The sequence below is a fragment of the Myotis daubentonii genome, chromosome 15 (genome assembly GCF_963259705.1).
Source record: "Myotis daubentonii chromosome 15, mMyoDau2.1, whole genome shotgun sequence".
Classification (NCBI taxonomy): domain Eukaryota; kingdom Metazoa; phylum Chordata; class Mammalia; order Chiroptera; family Vespertilionidae; genus Myotis; species Myotis daubentonii.
In genome coordinates this window covers 21,622,030-21,640,053 of record NC_081854.1, presented here as the reverse complement: position 1 = coordinate 21,640,053, position 18,024 = coordinate 21,622,030, and the positions used below count along the sequence as shown (strand labels likewise).

The 18,024-nt window shown below is 51.0% G+C and overlaps 1 protein-coding gene and 1 non-coding gene across 2 annotated transcripts; both read right to left on the bottom strand.

The window, feature by feature from the left end:
* Positions 1-72: 72 nt before the first annotated feature.
* RASGRP4 (RAS guanyl releasing protein 4) lies at positions 73-14,205 on the bottom strand. The gene is made up of 17 exons (XM_059666665.1): positions 14,051-14,205; positions 11,545-11,729; positions 11,015-11,133; positions 10,841-10,902; positions 10,123-10,254; positions 9,857-10,010; positions 8,014-8,187; positions 6,709-6,825; positions 5,676-5,951; positions 4,198-4,278; positions 4,014-4,118; positions 3,772-3,890; positions 3,516-3,660; positions 2,189-2,225; positions 1,954-2,085; positions 1,725-1,837; positions 73-1,110 (listed from the first exon to the last, which is right to left on the bottom strand). The coding sequence occupies exons 1-17, from the start codon at positions 14,071-14,073 to the stop codon at positions 1,054-1,056; spliced, it is 2,031 nt and encodes a 676-aa protein (XP_059522648.1). The 5' UTR covers positions 14,074-14,205; the 3' UTR covers positions 73-1,053.
* Positions 1,217-1,322, bottom strand: LOC132217742 (U6 spliceosomal RNA). The gene has a single exon (XR_009449000.1). It is a non-coding gene; the product is annotated as a U6 spliceosomal RNA (small nuclear RNA).
* Positions 14,206-18,024: the final 3,819 nt, after the last annotated feature.

Genomic DNA, 18,024 nt, shown 5'->3' with positions numbered 1-18,024 from the left:
AGGAGGAGGGAGGGGGTCTTAGTCCCTTGGATCTAAATAGGCTCCTGGTGCTTTGACCCTCAAAGTCCTTTGTTCTTCAGCAACACATTTTTCCCTTCCTGTGGGCATGGGGAAAGAGCATGCAGGCATTGAACAAACATTTATCAGGTACCCAATATGTGGCAGCTCTGTTCGCAGCTCTGTTCTAGGCTCTTGGGATAAAGCAGTGAAAAGTGCAGCCCCTGTCTTGCTGGAGCTGACATTTCTAGTAAGGATGGGCAGATATTCAACAAGAGAAAAAGGTAAAATGTATAGTTGCCAGATGAGGAAAGGATTTTGGAGAAAAATAAAGCAGGAAGGTGGGATCCGGGACCATGGGGAGATTGAAACTTTGAGTACGATGAGGGGTGGCCTCACTGAGGTGACACTTGAGCTAAGTCCCAAAGAGGGAGTCATGTGGACCTCTGGGGAAGTGTTCTAAACAGAGGGCACAGCCAGTGCAAAGGCCCTGAGGTAGGAGTATTTTTGGCATACTCAGGGACCATTGAGGCCAGTGTAGCTGAAGCAGGATGGGAGCGGGGAAGTGGTAGGAGGTAATAGGGGCAGACTGTGTGGAGTGGGCTACAGGGAGGACTGTGGCTTTCAACCTGAGTGAAATGGAGCCACATGATCAGACTCGAGCGTTCACTGGCTCCCCTTTCTATCCCTTCTCTAGCCTTCTCTCCTGTCTCTAGAACCCCAGCATTTGGGACTCTGCCCTTCTCTCCCGTCCCCCTCCTGACCCACGCTGACTGTCAGTGTAGCACGTTGATCAGAAGCTTCTGATTTAGAGGCAGACAGAAGACTTGGGTTTGAGCCCTGCCTCCAACACTTAGGAAGTCTGCCACCTTGGGTGAGCAGCTTAACCTCACTGAGCCTCAGTTTCTTCATCTGTAAAATGAAGACTTGAGGAGTTGGTAAAATAATAGTAAGATTAAATGTCCAACATGGAGCTGCACAGTTAACTAAGTGCAGGAAGAGGGAGTACAGTTAATAGCTACTCGGATGCAAAAGAAGAAAATAACTTCCCGATGTCTAGGAATTTGGCTTGGAGGAGTGGATGGGTGGCGAGGCCATCGTTGGGAGGGGAACCTGGAAGGAAGAAGACATTGGGTGATATGGGGGTGGTGGTGTATGATGTCCAGGAGATGTTTCACTGCCAGCAGTACCTCACCAGGCTTCTCTCTCTCTTTTTTTAAAAAATATGGAACGCTTTACGAATTTGCGTGTCATCCTTGCGCAGGGCCATGCTAATCTTCTCTGTATCGTTCCAGTTTTAGTATATGTGCTGCCAAAGTGAATATCTCTCCAGACTTTTGTTAAGTGGATGAATGAATGTCCCCTGTAGACATTTTTTAACCCAATCTCAGAGTCTCTGCCTTTGAATAGTAGAATTTACTCCATGACATTTATTGTAGCTCCTGATATATTTGGCCTTATTATTGCCATCTTATTATTTTCTTTATTTTTTTCTCCCTAAAATCCTTTTCCTGTTCTGCTAGTGGCTACCCCTTTTCCCTATCAACATACTGAAATTTCTGTTTTTCTAATAACATTAAAAATTTACCAGAATCTCCTACCCAAGTAATTGAGGATTTTTGCACAGTTTTACTTTCCCGTGCTTCCCCAAATCTGTTTGGTTTCCCCAGGCAAGTGAGTTGGTCTTCCCTGTATCCACTTGGGGGTCAGGGGCAGTTTCTCCTCACCGTGTCTGGTTCCCAGGAAGGGTGTGGGGGCTCTGTCTGGGTCCAAGCATGGTGAAGGTGGCACTCCGTCTCAGGTTCCAGGGCGTATGTGTAGGAAAGACTGTCCTCAGAGCCTGTTTTGAGGGTGTGGGTGGGAGGAATGTGGGTATGTTGGGAAGAGCTTCATGACCTTGGGATTAATCCCTATGTACCAAGTCCCCTTCCCAGGACTGTACACCCCGGATCTTACCACAGCTGGCATGGGGTGTTGGTGTGGGTGGGACAGGGGCTCCTGAGGGGCTCATGTCGCCCTTGGGCCCTGGCTTCCTACACTCCTCCTTTACTCGGTCTCTGCAGTGTTTGTGGCAACACAGTCCACAGTCTGGGGGAAGGCAGTAGTTAGTGGCCAAAGGCCCAGTCCATGCCCCCATTCTTCTGGGCTGCAAGTCCTGAACTCCCTCCCCCCTCACTGATGTCCCACTTACCCCGACAGCGGTAGCCTTGCTTGGTAACACCCCAGAGCTGGGAAGAGAAAGCAGAATAGGTTACCAAGGCTAGGAGAGGCAGGGCTGTGGATGGGGCGTGGCTCTTTGGAAGTGTGGAAACCATCCAGGTTTTGGAAATTCTCAAGGCTAGGTAGAGGTTTATGTGGGATGAGGATTAAAGGAATTTGGAGGTTTACTCAAGTTTGGGGAATCATCTAGGGCCTAGATTCTAGGCCAGTGATGGCGAACCTTTTGAACTCGGCGTGTCAGCATTTTGAAAAACCCTAACTTGCCCTACCCAGTTTGGCTCAGTGGATGGCGTGTCGGCCTGAGGACTCAAGGGTCCCGGGTTCGATTCTGGTAAAGGGCATGTACCTTGGTTGCAGGCACAGCCCCAGTGGGGAGTGAGCAGGAGGCAGCTGATTGGTGTTTCTCTCTCATCGATGTTTCTAACTCTCTATCCCTCTCCCTTCCTCTCTGTAAAAAAATCAATAAAATATATACTTAAAAAAAACAAAAAACCCTAACTTAACTCTGGTGCCGTGTCACATATAGAAATTTTTTGATATTTGCAACCATAGTAAAACAAAGATTTATATTTTTGATATTTATTTTATATATTTAAATGCCATTTAACAAAGAAAAATCAACCAAAAAAATGAGTTCGAGTGTCACCTCTGACACGTGTGTCACAGGTTTGCCATCACTGTTCTAGGCTATTAAAACTGGGTCAAATTTGGAATTCTGTGGGCAGGGATTGTGTTTGTTGTGTTTCCTGCTTGCCCCCCCCCCCCCACACACACACCCTGAGCCTAGAACTGTACTGACACATAGGAGGTACTTAATAAATATTTAGTGAATGAAAAGCAAATTTTGGAAGGCCAAGGTTTGTAAATTAGCCTGGGAGATTGAGCGATTTGTCCATTACCCAGAGTTTGAGTGTACTTTTGGGAATTACCCAGGATTTGAATTATCTAGAGTCTAGAAACTTGGAGATAGATTGTTTAGAAATAATCTATCCAGGCATGTAGGTTAAATAGGATTTTAGGTGTTATCCATGCCTTGGCAGTTATCCAGGATGGAGGTCAGCTGGGATTTGGGCAGTAGCTAGACTTTGGAAACATCGGGATATAGAGAACATGCAATCTTTAGGGTGTATATGAAATGTGGGGATTATTTGAGGTTGAACAATTTTCTGGAATTCGCAGATTGTTTGGGGCTTGGGGACTGAGTACTCCAAGGAAGGTCTGGCTTCTGAGCCCAGACTGTGAGGAGCTAGGACACTCAGAAGATGGGCCCCAAGGATGATAGTGGGCTGAGTGCTCACGAAACCACTGCAGCTGTCACAGAAGGTGGGCTTGCGGAAGGTGACCTCATGGAAGGTGTGCAAGAAGGCCAGGCCTAGCTTGGAGCAGATGGCACTGGCCCGGAGAAGGTATCCCGTCAGCTCCTCTCGGCTGAAGGAGCCACTCCTGGGGGCAGAGACCTCACTTCAGTATGACTTGCCCCTTTCTCCCAGACCCCGGGATCCTGGAAACCCAGGTATCCTCATCTGTGGGGGCCTTAGGAATCAGAGCACTTACTCTTGGCGGGGGGGTGGGTGAAGCCCATGGCAGGCAAAGGGGAAGTTGCCTGAGAGTCGCTCAAAGTCCTCAAGAGAGATGGTTCCTCGGCCTTCAGGGTCATAATTCTTGAACACGGACTTCAGAGGAACATGGGAAGGGGAGAGTAAGGCCAAGTCATGATCCCTTCAGTCTTAGGGTCAAGACTATCCAAGTAGCTTCCTTCTTGGCCCCCAGTAGCCGGGCCACAGTCCCCTCCTTACCTCTACCAGCTGCTCCACATGCAGACCCAGGGTGGCCCTGTCGGGCTTGGGCATCACACCAGGGGCCCACTCCACCACCAGGGGTGCTTTGAAGGGGGAGGGTGGCTGGGGCAGGGACAGAGGGGCATAGTTAGTCAGTGCATAGGCTTGGGTTGGAGGTCAGAGATCAGGGTTCGTGTCTCACCAGACTCTTGGGACAGCGAGGCTCCCGGGTGTAAGAAAGCTCATAGATCTCGTCCTCCGTGTAGAAGAGATCCAGGGAAAGCTGGGGGTGGGCAGGGTGTTATAGACCCTTTGTCTCCATCCTCCTACCTACAGCCATTGCCTTGCCTGGGCCTCCCTTCTCCTCTTCCCAAAAGCTCCCTCTTCTCTGGGGACCTGGAAGGTCTCTCCCACTGAGACCTATTTGTTCTTCACAGCATCTGTCCCCTAGTACAGGTATGCTACTTTCCCACCAAGGCTTTTTTGGATCCTATTTGAAAGTGCAAACCCCTGCTCCTTTCCATGCCATTTTCTGCCTTAATTTACTCTATCATACTTATCTAAAAGACCATATGATTTACTTATTTGCTTTGTTTTATGGGCTGTCTCCCCAACTAGGATGTCGGCCTCATAAGAACAGCCCCCCCCCCTTTTTTTTTCTGACTTGCTCACTGCTGTAAACTTAAGTGCCTAAAGTAGTGCCTGGCTCACAGTGGGTATTCAATAAGTATTTGGGCTGATGGCCTTTTAGAGTCAGCAAAGCTTAGAACCCTTGGCACCACTCATATTAGGGCGGGGCCAGCTTCATGGGCAAGCCCCACACTTAGAAGGGCCCCCATTTTGTTTAGTGCCCTGTCACCAATCTTGAAAGTCTGAAGAATTTGGAACAAGGAGCTCTATATTATTTATTTGTATTGCAACTGTAAACCTACTTTTGCCCACCCCTGTATATATGAATCTCCAGAATCCCACACTTCCAACCTTAGGACATAGTGTAGTAGTTCACATATGTTACACGCATGGGTTCGGAAGCTGGCCTGCCCTGGTTCAGATCCAGGTTTTACTGCTATGGGAGAGTGGGCAAGTGACCTCCCCTCTGTGGTCCTGTTTCCTAATCTGTAGAAAGCGTGATCAGGGTCCCCACCTTGGAGTTGTAGAGTGTTTTACATGGTGCCTGGCCCAGAGTAAGTGATCAATCATTATTACTAGCTTTTTGCTTAGATTCATAGTATGTTAAAGCTTGGAATTTTGGACTAATGACATGAGAAGCTCAGAACCTTGGAGTTCAGAAGTGTGAAAGCCCAAGGTAATTCTGGAGCTCAGATCAGTGGGTACTGGAGTTGCTGGGGTAACGGGAGGAAAATGCATAATTTATGTGGAGCTCACTGTGTTCCAGGTACTAATTTAAGCACTTTCTGTGAATTATATTATTGATTGGTTCTTCTCAACTACTCTTTGAAGTGGGTCCTATTATTCCCATTTTGCAGATAAGGAAACTGAAGCCAAGGGGCTAAGTGACTTGCCCAAGGCCACACAGCTAGGAAAAACAAAACAAAACAAAACACCTAGAAGCTCTGGTTTCAAAGCCCAAACATCCCAACACTATTCTCTCCTGGCACACAGCCCTTCACCCACCCAGGACCCCAGGCTCAGCCCCTCAGCTGGGGCAGGGCAGCTCACTGTAAGCAGATGCAGCAGGTCCTCATTGGCACTGCAGGGGGGATGCTGCTTCTGAAGGGCTGCCAGTTCCTGCAGCCGTAAGTAGAGGCTGTTGAGCTTGGGAAGGTGCAGGCGGCCATCAGGTAACCTGTCTGGCTGTGCCTCATGCAGGGACACCAGGTCCTTGAGGTGCACACCCAGCACAGGCAGCCGGAAGCCCATACAGCCAGCCCAGGCTCGGCGATAACAGGCATAGTTGTTGTGGGCAGCGAGCAGCTCAGTCAGCTCCAGCAGGGCCTATGTGGGAGGCCATGTTGGGGAGAGGGCATCATGTTATCGGGGAAACCAGGCTCTGTTCCCTTAGCCCCCTGGAGGGGTGTGTCCTAGCAGCCCCCTGTGTGGGCTCCTGACCCCCAGGGGCCCAATGCCATTTTTGGACACTTCCCCAAACCCCTCTGTGTCCCACATTGGCCTCAACATCTTCTCAAACTTGCTCTTCCTTGGGTCCCCAGGCTAGAGTGATTCTTCCAACACCTAAGTCTGATCATGGATGTTGCATCATTCTCAAATGTTCCCTAACTCCCCAGTGCCCTCTGGATAAAGCCCAGACACCTTAATTGAGCTTGCAAGGTTCACCTGGATCATCCTCTGAACATCATCTGCCACCTCCTGACCTCAGCCACACACCAGACTCATGAATGACTCACTTTCCCCAGACATTACCAGGATCCCATCCCATGCTCCTCCCATGGGTGGCCCAAATGTTGGCATTCTTGGGGGCATTGTTTTACTCTGCACCTGGACAGCAAGTTCTGCACTAGCACCTTTCTCATCTGTCTCTCGCCAGTCCTGCTCAGGACTGGACACACAGTAAGAGATGTCAGCATGACAGGTGGATGGGTGAAGAGGGAGGAAGAATGGCAGAGGAGAACAGAGCCTGCGGGTCTGTTGGATTTGGATGAGCAAGGTCTCCAGAGCCCCAGGGATAAAGGGGGTTGGAGAAAAGTGGGAGTTCAGGGCCACTAGAATTTTGGGGAGGGTAGTGGGGCCTCACCTTGGTGCTGTCAGGACTCAGGTGGGCATGGGAGTCCTTGAGCCTGGAGATGGCACTGTGACACAGGCCCCCAGTGACTGCCATCAGTGTGTTGAAATTCTGCAGCTGGTGGAGACTCTAGGGAGGGCGATGCAGAAGTGATGGGGGTCACATGGAGCACGGATAAGTTGGGGGTTCAGATGACAGCATCCCAATTGCAAGTACCCAGTTGAAGTTGACGTCCCAGGCATGTGTGGGTGTGGACCAGTATGGGCATCAGACAGGTGAGATGTGTCAGGCAGGCGTGGGCCACAGCAGGTATGTAACGGACTAATGTGAGGTCAGAAAAAAAGTGGAGGGACTCGGTCAAGTATGCGGTGTTGGACCAGACAGGTGTGTGTCCGACAGGTGTAGGTGATTCAGACAGATATCAGGGTGTCAGGAACCTGGAGGTCTTCACTGCTCTGCGAGTCAGATGTGGGGAGAAAGAAGGTCGGCCTCTGGGCCAGAGTTAGGAACAGGGCAGAAGTGAATGGGGCCAGAGTGATATAGAGGGGTCAGGTAGAGACAGGGGTGGTCAGCTGGCCATCAGGGAGAATTGCCTCGTCCTCCCCTTTTCCAAGTTTGAAGGGCGCAGGTCGCTGCGAGGAGAAAGTGGAACCAGGAGGAAACCCGCTGGCAAACCCAGAACCGCAGGTCTGCGCGGCCCAGCAAGGGAAGCAAAGGCGCAGGGAGAAGCCAGAGGAAGGGTGTGGCTGCAGGAAGTACGCAAGGGGCGTGGCCACGCTAGGGGAAGGAGGGCTTCCCTTTTCTCTAGAAGGGCGGGAACGTGTCTGCAGGGGAGGAGCGTGGCATGGGGCGGGGCAGGGAGAGACGATTTGAGAGGAAAGGATGTAGTCACTATTCCCGAAGAGGCAGGCGGCTGGAATGATTCTAGGGACTGGGTGGAGGATGACGCAGGGGTGGAGGGCATGAAAGAGAAGCTTTTATTGCCTTGGAGACAATATTCGGGTATAGGGCTTGGAAGACTGGGCCAGGAGGGATGTTGTCAACTGCCAAGTTTAGGACCACGGGGTGGGGCCCGGGAGGGTTGGATGCGGTGATAGCAAGGCCACGGAACCAGGGCTGTCACAGTCCGGGTAAGAACCACCAGACTGAGGCCTGGGGTGGGTAGGGGAGGGGAGAGGACGGGGCGGGCGTGGCCAGGATGGGGCGCGAAGCCACGGGATGTGACCAGGACACGGTGTTGTCATTACCCGGGACGACAACTGGAACCGAAGGGGTGCGAGCGCCCACAAAGCGAGCAGAGGGCGGGGCAGGCCTCACCTGTGCCACATGGATGAACTTGTCCAGCACCTGTGCGCGCTGTGTGGGCCCGGGCCGGCTCAGCACCATGACCTGCACCCAGCGGGACACGCTGTTGCTGAGACCTACGGATCCCTCCAGGGCCGAGCAGCCTCGCACAGAGCCCTGTAAAACGTAGTCTCGCAGGTCCTGGGGCTGGGGATGAATGGGCATCAGGGTGGGCGTGGCCTTCAGGCTCTGCCCCTCACACGTCCATCCCCCTAGCAATCATGACCTCCTAAGTCAGTGGTTCTCAACCTTCCTAATGCCGCGACCCTTTAATACAGTTCCTCATGTTGTGGTGACCCCCAACCATAAAATTATTTTCATTGCTACTTCATAACTGTAAGTTTGCTACTGTTATGAATCGTAATGTAAATATCTGATATGCAGGATGTATTTTTATTGTTACAAATTGAACATAATTAAAGCATAGTGATTAATCACAAAACAATATGTAATTATGTATGTGTTTTCCGATGGTCTTAGGCGACCCCTGTGAAAGGGTCGTTCGACCTCCAGAGGGGTCGCGACCCACAGGTTGAGAACCGCTGTCCTAAGTCCTAGCCTGGCTGTCATGTCCCATGGCTCTTTCCCATCTGAGGAGAAATGTTTATGTATTTATTATTTTTTAAAATTCTCACTTGAGGATATGTTTACTGATTTTAGAGGGAGGAAGGGAGACAGAGAGAGAAACATCAATGGTTGCCTCCCATACTCACTCTGACCAAGCATCCAGCCTCAGCCTAGGTATGTGCCCTAACTGAGAACCGATGTCACAACCAACTGAGCCACACTAGCCAGGGCCAGAGAAATGTTTACATAAAGCCAGGCACTCTTCTGAACCTTTTGTCATGTTAACTGATTTAATCCTCACATCGACTCTATGAAGTGACTACTATATTATTCCCATTTTAGAGATGAGGCCAAAGAGGTACCGAGAGGATAAGCAATTTGTCCAAGATCACACATTCTCGAGTCAGGGTGGGAACCAAGTCTGTTGCTCTTAACTGTTTACCTGTCTGGTATACAGTCAGCAAAGGGAAGAATGACGAAGAGGACAAGAAACCGATTTCTATTTGTTCTGCTCAGGGGTCAGCATTCCATATCCACATGCACTGTGCTGCGTGTGTGCTGCATGTGTATGTGTGTGTGTGTATGTGTGTGTGTGTGCACATGATCAGGAAATGTTCACATTAAAAATCCAGATCCCATCAGGATGATTACTTTGTAAGGTATGTAAATGTCTAATCACTATGTTGTACACCTGAAACATGAGTATGTTAACTGTAATTTAAAAATAAATTTAACAAAACAAAAGTATAAAACAAACACACACACACAAACTAGATCCCCACCTTCCCTTGAAATTAGGATGGCAATAATGAACACTTACTAGATTGAAACATGTAATTACCATTTGGGCAGATAAAATATGACAGCATTTACTCTGGACTAGGCACTGACCCTATCTTTAGCACTTACTATGTGCCAGGCATTGGGACAAGCATTTTCAAATGGACATATTAATTTAACTCTCCCAACCATCCAATGAAGTATTATGACCTCCATTTAAAAACACTGAGTCCCAGAGAGGGGATTAGTTCAAAGTTACACAGGTAACAAGGGGCTGATGGATTTGAACCCCAGGGGTTCTGTGCTCAACCAGCTTAACTCATTTTCCTGGCCCTTCTAGCACCAACCTTGAGAGAGAGAGATCCCTGCCCAGAGTCCAGGCCAGGGTGGGGAGGTGTCCTCTTACCTGGCCCCAGCCAGGCCCCGCCCCATTACAAGTCCTCCCTAGCTGGAGGAAGGGGGTTCTCACCTTGATAGCCTGAAAGGACCGGAACTCCAGGTAAGTGAGGTGCTGAGCCAGCTCCCCTGCCTCCAGGTGGTCGAAAAGCAAGGACACTTTGCACTTTTTGCCCAGGCCTGGGCTGCTTATGGAGGGTGGGGGGCCAGGGCCACCAGGGCTCAGACTGGGGGTAAAGAGGGGCAGGGGATTATAGGGGCTTAGGGTGGAGAATGTGGTGGGTATGGAGAGAGATGGCAGAGTGGGGGTAGGGACAGAATGGGAAAGGGCTGACTCACAGGTTGGAGGAATCTCCCAGGCTCCTCTGGGCTGAGTTGCCTTCCTGCTCCACAGTGGCCCAGAAACGACCTATAACCTCCTCTAACTGGGGCTCCTGGTGCACTGTCTCAGGGTGTTGGTTCAGCCAGTACCTGAGGACGGTTTGAGTGAGATGAGGCTGGATGGTGGGATGGTGGGTGAGAGTAGGGAAGTTCTCTGAGGAATCTCTAGGTGCTGGTGGGGGATCTCTGAATGGTCAGGGTTCAGAGAGGCACCAGGCTAGTGCAATCTCTGGGATTAGGATTGGGGGCCTCTTAGCACAGGTTAGTGGATCAATGGGATATAAACTGGGGGGATCTCTTGGAAGTGACATTGCTAGGTAGGCTAGTGAGGAGGTCTCAGGGGTGAGATTTTGGGAGAGTAGGATGAAGGGGGTCTTAGAAGCTAGGCTGGAGTATGTGGGAGGCAGGGGTTTGGGGATCAGAGCTAGAGGTGTCTGGGCACCAGCTGTGAGAGGGTCTATAGGATCTGGTTAGGGGTCTCTAAGAGGTGAGAATTCTAAGGAGCATAACTGGGAGAATCTTAGCAATCAAACCAGGTGTCTGGAAGTGGGATTTGGAGGAGCAGAGCTGGGTGGGTCTATGGGGAATTGGGCTGGGGAGTCTCTAGGAGGTGTTTTAGGGGTCAGCAGGGTGAGGGTTTGGGGTCATAGGTATGGAGGTCTTGGCCCAGTCCTACCTGACCAGGTGACAGATCTGCAGCCGCCTCAGCTCCTGCGTGTTCCCTGAGGCCTCCTGATACTTGGGTTCTGGTTAAGGCTCTGATAGCCAGCATCCCAAACCTGCCTGTTCACTTTGTCCCTATCTCTCAGACTCACATCTCTGCCCTCTGCCCTTCACCACTGCTCATGGCCCTGGGAGGATATAAGGTCAGCAGACGGGCAGCAAGGTGGTCAGAAGGCAGCACCCAGCTGTGCATGGCCAGTACCATGTTGAGAATGTGGTCCCCACGGCGCAGGCTGCCAGCCGAGTCTGTGGACAGAAGAAGGGGACTCTGTGTCAGAATGGCCCCCAGGCAGTGAACTGCAGTCTCCAGAGCCAGTTGGACCTCCTGGTTCAAACCCCAGCTCTACTCCTGACTCCCTGCATGAACTTGGGCGAGCAAGTTGGCATCCTCGAGTCTCAGTTTCCTGGTCTGTACTATGCATGAATCAGAACAGTGCCTGGCAAGTCATGTTGAAGATGGAAATATTATCAGACTTCCTCCTTCTCCACATCTCAGGAAAGAGAAACACAGGTGTCTCTCATATAAGGTAGTGATTCCACACATCCTATGTTATAACCCCCCACCCCACCCCCACCCCCCAAATGAGGCCTAGAGAGAGGAGAGCACTTGGCCCAACCTTAGTAGTTGGGAGGCTGGCCAGGGAGGGGGACACTCACCAAAGGACTGAATGCATTTCTCCAGCAGCTCATCTTCGCTGCAGCCGCCCTCTTTCAGCATGTCCAGAGCCATGGAAGCCATGACCTTGCTGATTTCCCTGGGGCTGGGGCACGTCTTGTGGCGGCGGGCCTGTCGGGGCCGGCCCCGCCCTCCTGTCTTTCCTGGGCATTCCTGGTGGGACTTCCTGTGGGCATTTCCCCCAGGGAGTCATGGGAGCCCCTTTCTTCAGGCAGGCCCCCAGAATCCTTCTCGACCTTAAAGCCCTAAAGGCAAAGCCTCAGGGTTACTCCTGTCCTCCCATGGACTCATGGGAGAAAATCCCCAGAGTATTCCAGATCATGGGAGCCTTCAAAGGCTAAACAAGTAAACTCCAAAGGTTACTACCATCTCCAGAGAATCAGGATAAGACCCTCAAAACTACCCTGAAACATCCACTGCCCCCCAGAGAATCATGGGAGATGACCCTCTAGTCATAAGAAATTTCTCCTCCAGGCATTGCCTCCAAATTCCCCTTGACTATACAGTCCCTAGGCACCATGGGAGATATTTCCTGTTGGCAGATCCCTGGAATTACTCCAGATCTTAAAGGGAATTATGGGTGAAGACTACCATAATCCTGTCATCCCAGGGAAATCAGGAGATTCTGCCTTCAGGGAGACTCCACAGAATTCCCTTTTGTTCTCCAATGCTGTGCCTTCTTTTCCCAGCCCTCATGAGAGCAGTAAACACGGAGATTCTATCTCCCTCTCCCCTACCTTGACACCTTCATCAGGCCAGCCCTTCTGCAGGACTTGAGTCTTAGCCACTCACTTTAGTCCCTAGATTTGGAGCCTAGAGAGAAAGTGTGGGTGCTCTTCAGAGTGGGTGGGGTCCTTGGGGCTGATACAGTTTCAAGGGAAGTTTAAAAATAACCCTCACTCTGCTTTGTGCCTCCTCAAGGCTGGAGGCTGGTGTTCCAGTTGGGGAAAGAGGGTAATGGAGAGACTGGAATGGTGGAGGAAGCAGGGAGGAGAATCCAGGCAGCATAGCCTTGGTTTCCACAAGTCAGACAAATTGAGGTTGGAGAAATGTATGCTGGCCATGTGGCTATTAGTCACTTAATTTCTATGGGCCTCATATAAAAAATGAGAGTCACTCTGGGACCTTCCCTAGGAATCTGCTCTGAACATTCAATGCCTCGCTCTTCAAAAGTGCTAAGTAAGCCTGGCTGGTGTGGCTGATCAGTGGTTGATCATTGATCTATAAACTAGGAGGTCATGATTCAATTCCCAGCCAGGGCACATGCCTGGGTTGCAGGTTCGATCCTCAGTAGGGGGCGTGCTGGAGGCAGCCAAGCAATGATTTTCTCTCATCATTGATGTTTCTCTCTCTCCCTTTCCTTCCTCTCTGAAATCAACAAATATATATAGGTCATGCAGGCAGAAAACGAGGCAACTAGGTCTCAACCACTAAATTGCTGGATATTATGGGGAAGGGACCCTTTTGTACATCAGAGACATGCTGGAGGAGCTTCCCAGGCTAGGAACCCAATTACCATGGCCTTGTGAGGACACGAGGGCCAGCTTGCCCAGGCGATAGAGGTCCATGCCAGAGCCTGCTGCCAGAACCAGCTGCTAGCTAGGCCCTTACCTGCGGACTGTCTGACCCCTGTAGTATCTGAAGCAGCCAGGAGTGGTTTAAGAGGCAAGGGAATCCCTTTGCCCTGTGTCACATCCTCTCCCCTGGGGCAGGTCCCTGCAGGAGCCAGGAGTTTCCAGTTCAGGGGGTCAGCAAGCGACTGTTATAGGGAACCAGGAAGACCCCAGGGAGGACAGAGGGTGGAGGTGGGGAGAAGGGGAAACAGAGCAGGTCCAGCTCCAGAGAGAGCGAGGACAAGGCATAGAGCTCATACAAAGAGCCCCAGCCTTGGCTGGCTCTGAACTCCCTAAAGCAGGGGTCCTCAAACTTTTTAAACAGGGGGCCAGTTCACTGTCCCTCAGACCGTTGGAGGGCCGGACTCTAGTTTAAAAAAAAACTATGAACAAATTCCTATGCACACTGCACATATCTTATTTTAAAGTAAAAAAACAAAACGGGAACAAATACAATATTTGTATTTGCATGTGGCCCGTGGGCCGTAGTTTGAGGACCCCTGCCCTAAAGCAATGGTTCTCAACCTTCTAGCCCTTTAAATACATTCCTCATGTTGTGACCCAACCATAAAATTATTTTCGTTGCTACTTCATAACTGTAATGTTGCTACTGTTATGAATCATAAGGTAAATATCTGATATGCAGGATGGTCTTAGGCGAGCCCTGTGAAAGGGTCGTTCAACTGCCAAAGGGGTCGCGACCCACAGGTTGAGAACCGCTGCCCTAAAGCATCTTTCCATCTGGTGCCCCCTGCTCCTGCCCCTGCTCCCAGAGGACCCCTCACCCTGCTAATTGGTTAGTACCTCCCAACCTTCCCACACAATGGGAGGCTCAGGGGCTGTGGGTGGCCCAGTCTCCTCGAGGGTCTCTCACCTCTTGCTGTCTTTCCTGTTCATGCTTCCTGGGGGTGGGGTTGGAGGGGTCTTGCAAGGGTCTGGCTCAGCTTCTCCCCTTTCACCAATGCTCCAGCTTCTTAGCCCCTTGGGAGCTGGGGCCTCCTCAGTGCTTGGGAAGGAAAGAGGAACTGCCCCTCCCCACCCAGGCCCAGGCCAGGGGGAAGGAAGAGGCTGGGGAGAGACCAAAGGTTCCCCCTCCCCCCACGTGGGGATCCCTTCAGGCTGAGGTTTCCGGTGCTGCTGGCCCCCACCCCCAATCACCCAGTGGGCTTTCTATCTCCCTCATCTTTCTGTCTTTAGACCCGTGATTCTCTGTTCTGTCATTTTCATACTTCAATAAAAGCATTTTTTAAAGTATGCCTTATGTGACACATTCATGTAAAAAACACTCAAAATAAAAATTTATATTTCTACTAGAGGCCCGGTGCACGAATTCATGCACGGGTGGGGTCCCTCTGGGTGGCCTGCAGGGATCGGGCTGAAACCCACAATCCAACGCCCCCTGCAGCTCCTACTTGCCGCTCCCGCTCATCCTGGCCCCACTGTGCCCATTCAGTCCCTATCAGGAGAGGCTGCCGCTGCCACAGCAGTGCTCGCCAGCCATGAACCCTGCATCTGGCGCCCTCCCAAGGGGAGTGGTCTGCAGGATTGGGCTAAAACTGGCTCTCCGACATCCCCCAAGGGTCCTGGATTGCGAGAGGGCACAGGCCAGGCTGAGAGACCCCCCCCCCCCCCAACGGTAGTCAGTGCTTGTCATAGTGAGCGGTTGAGCAACCTTAGCATATCATTTGCATATTACCCTTTTATTATATAGGACTAGAGGCCCGGTGCACAAAAATTTGTGCACTGGCGGGGGGGGGGGGGTGTCCCTCAGCCCCACTTGTGTCCTCTCACAGTCTGGGACCGCTCGGGAGATAACAACCTGCTGACTTAGGCCCACTCCCAGGTGGCAGAGGGCAGGCCCAATCCCTAGGTGCCTGCCCCGCAGCTCCTAGTCGGGCTCACAGCAGGGCCGACTGGGGAGTTGGGGCGCCGCCCCCTGTCATGCACAGAGCAGGGCGGATCAGGAGGTTGCGATACCACCCTCAGTCACACTCAGGGTAGGGCCGATTGGGGGGTTGGGGCGCCGCCCCCTGTCACACTCAAGGCAGGATCGATGGGGAGGTTGCGGCGCCACCCCCTGTCACGCACAGAGCAGGGCCCATCAGGGGGGTTGGGGCTCCGTACCCTGTGACACACAGAGCAGAGCCGATCAGGGGGTAGGGGAGCTCCCCCGTGTCACGCACAGAGCAGGGCCGATCAGGGGGTTGGGGAGTTCCCCCCCCCCCCCGTCACGCACAGAGCAGGGCCAATCAGGGGGTTGGGGAGCTCCCCCCTGTCATGCACAGAGCAGGGCTGATCAGGAGGTTGTGATGCCACCCTCAGTCACGCTCAGGGTAGGGCCGATTGGGGGGTTGGGGCGCCGCCACTGTCACATTCAGGGAAGGGCCGATGGGGAGGTTATGGCTCTACCCCGTCACACACAGAGCAGGGCCCGTGGGGGCGGGGGAGTTGGGGCACCATACCCTGTCACACACAGAGCAGGGCCGATCAGGGGGTTGGGGCACTGCACCTTTCACACACAGAGCCGCAGGACGATCAGGGGGTTGGGGAGCTCCCCCCTATCAGGCACAGAGCAAGGCTGATCAGGGGGTTGGGGCGCCTTCCCCTGTCACGAACAGAGTAGGGCGGATAGGGAGGTTGTGGCCCTGCCCCCTGTCACACACAGAGCCGCAGGGCGATCAGGGGATTTGGGCGCTGCCCGTCATGCTGATCCTGGTGCCGGGAGGCCTCGTGGCTCCGCTGATCCCGGTCCTTGGAGGCATATTACCCTTTTACTATATAGGATAGAGGCCTGGTGCACGGTTGGGGGCCCTGAAGGGTGTCCTAGATCAGGGTGGGGGTCCCCACTGGGGTGCCTGGCCAGTCTGGGTGAGGAGCTGAGGGCTGTTTTCAGGCTGGCGGGTGACTGAAGCTCCCAACCGCTCCTTTTTTCCTTATTATTTTTTTTTTTTTATTCTGGGCCAGCTTTAGCTCTGAGGCTTGGCTCCAGCTCTGAGGCCTCTGCTGCTGAAAGCAGGTATCTGGTTTGTTTGGGTTCTATAATCGAAACACTGTTTCAACTCCAGCTCTGAGATCCCGGCTGGCTGAAAGCAGGTTTCTGGAGTTTGTTTAGATTCTATATTTGTAACAATGTTTCAAACTGCAAGCTCAGAGGCCTGCAAGGCAGGCGGGGAATGGGGAACATTGGAGTCCTCCGTCACTGAAGCAAGCAAGCCTCATGTTCGCTTCAAGCTGCCTGGCTGCCGGCTACCATCTTGGCTGGCAGTTAATTTGCATATCACCCTGATTAGCCAATGGGAAGGGTAGCGGATGTACGGCTAATTACCATGTTTCTCTTTTATTAGATAGGATAAGGACATATTCATGTACAGAATGTATAAAGCTTTAAATGGAAAGTTACAGACATAATATTTGGTGTATTTCTTCTTAAGTTTTTTTATTCCTAGTTTAGTCTTCGCTTTATTACCTTCATTGTAACAAAGCCTTATGTAGTGTCTACTGTATACCACACACTGTTCTTAAGGCTTTAAAAATATTAACTCATTTAATTCTTATACAACGTTAAAGACTGCTATCTTTTTTGTTTGTTTGCTTTGTTTTTTTTGTTAATCCTCACCCAAGGATATTTTTCCATTGACTTTTAGGGAGAGTGGAAGAAAGAGGGAAAGACAGAGAGAAACATCCATGGGAGAAAAACACATCGATTGGTTGCCTCCTGCATGAACCTGACCAGGACCCAGGCCGGGAGGATCCTACAACCAAGGTAGATGCCCTTGACCGGAATCGGATCCAGGATCCTTTGGTCCACAGGCTCACACTCAACCAGCTAGGACAAGACTGTTATCTTATTATGAATAAAGCGTTAGAGATGGAGGTAAACCCTCCCCCTCCCATTGCCCCCCAGGCAGGCGTGACCAATGTCACATGTTGTTGGGTCTCATCTGCTCGTTGGCTGTGTTTATCTGGGTATATGAATACATACATCATAGAAAGACAGACTTTTCTTTTGAGTATGTGTGTGTTTTTCTTCTACCTAAATGTGCCATGCTTGACATATTTTTTAATTGACATATGAATAAAGAGCACAAATCCTAGGTGTTTAGGTTGGTGAATTGTGACAATCACACCAATCAAGAAATAACATTCCCATCCTTATTTTTAGCCAAATAATTTTTTATTGTGTGACTATTCTATAAAGATCAATTGATTTTCCTGTGATGGGCATTTGAGTTCTCAGTTTGGGGCTGTTGTGAATATTGCTGCTGTAAACATTCTCACACCTATCTTTTGATGAACATTAAAGTGTACAATTCTGTGGGGTACATACCCAGGAGTAGACTAAATGGGTCATAGTAATTAATATGCTTGTGCCAAACCTAGTGTGTTAGTTAATTCAACCAAAGCTCTCTTAGAAGTGTGTATATATTGCCCTAACCGGTGTGGCTTAGTGGATAGAATGTCGGTCTGCGGACTGAAGGGTCCCAGGTTCGATTGCGGTCAAGGGCATGTACCTGGGTTGCGTGCACACTCCCGGTGGGAGGTGTGCAGGAGGCAGCTGATTGATGTTTCTCTCTCATCGATGTTTCTAACTCTCTGTCCCTCTCCCTTCCTCTCTGTAAAAAAATCAATAAAATATATATTTTTTAAAAAGAAGTATATATATATATATATATAAATTGATTTCAGAGAGGAAGGGAGAGGGAGAGAGAGATGGAAACATCAATGATGAGGAAAAAATAATTGATCAGCTGCCTTCGGCACATTCGCACTGGGTATTGAGCCTGCAATCCGGGCATGTGCCCTTGAATAGAATCGAACCTGGGATCCTTCAGTCCACAGGCTGAGGCT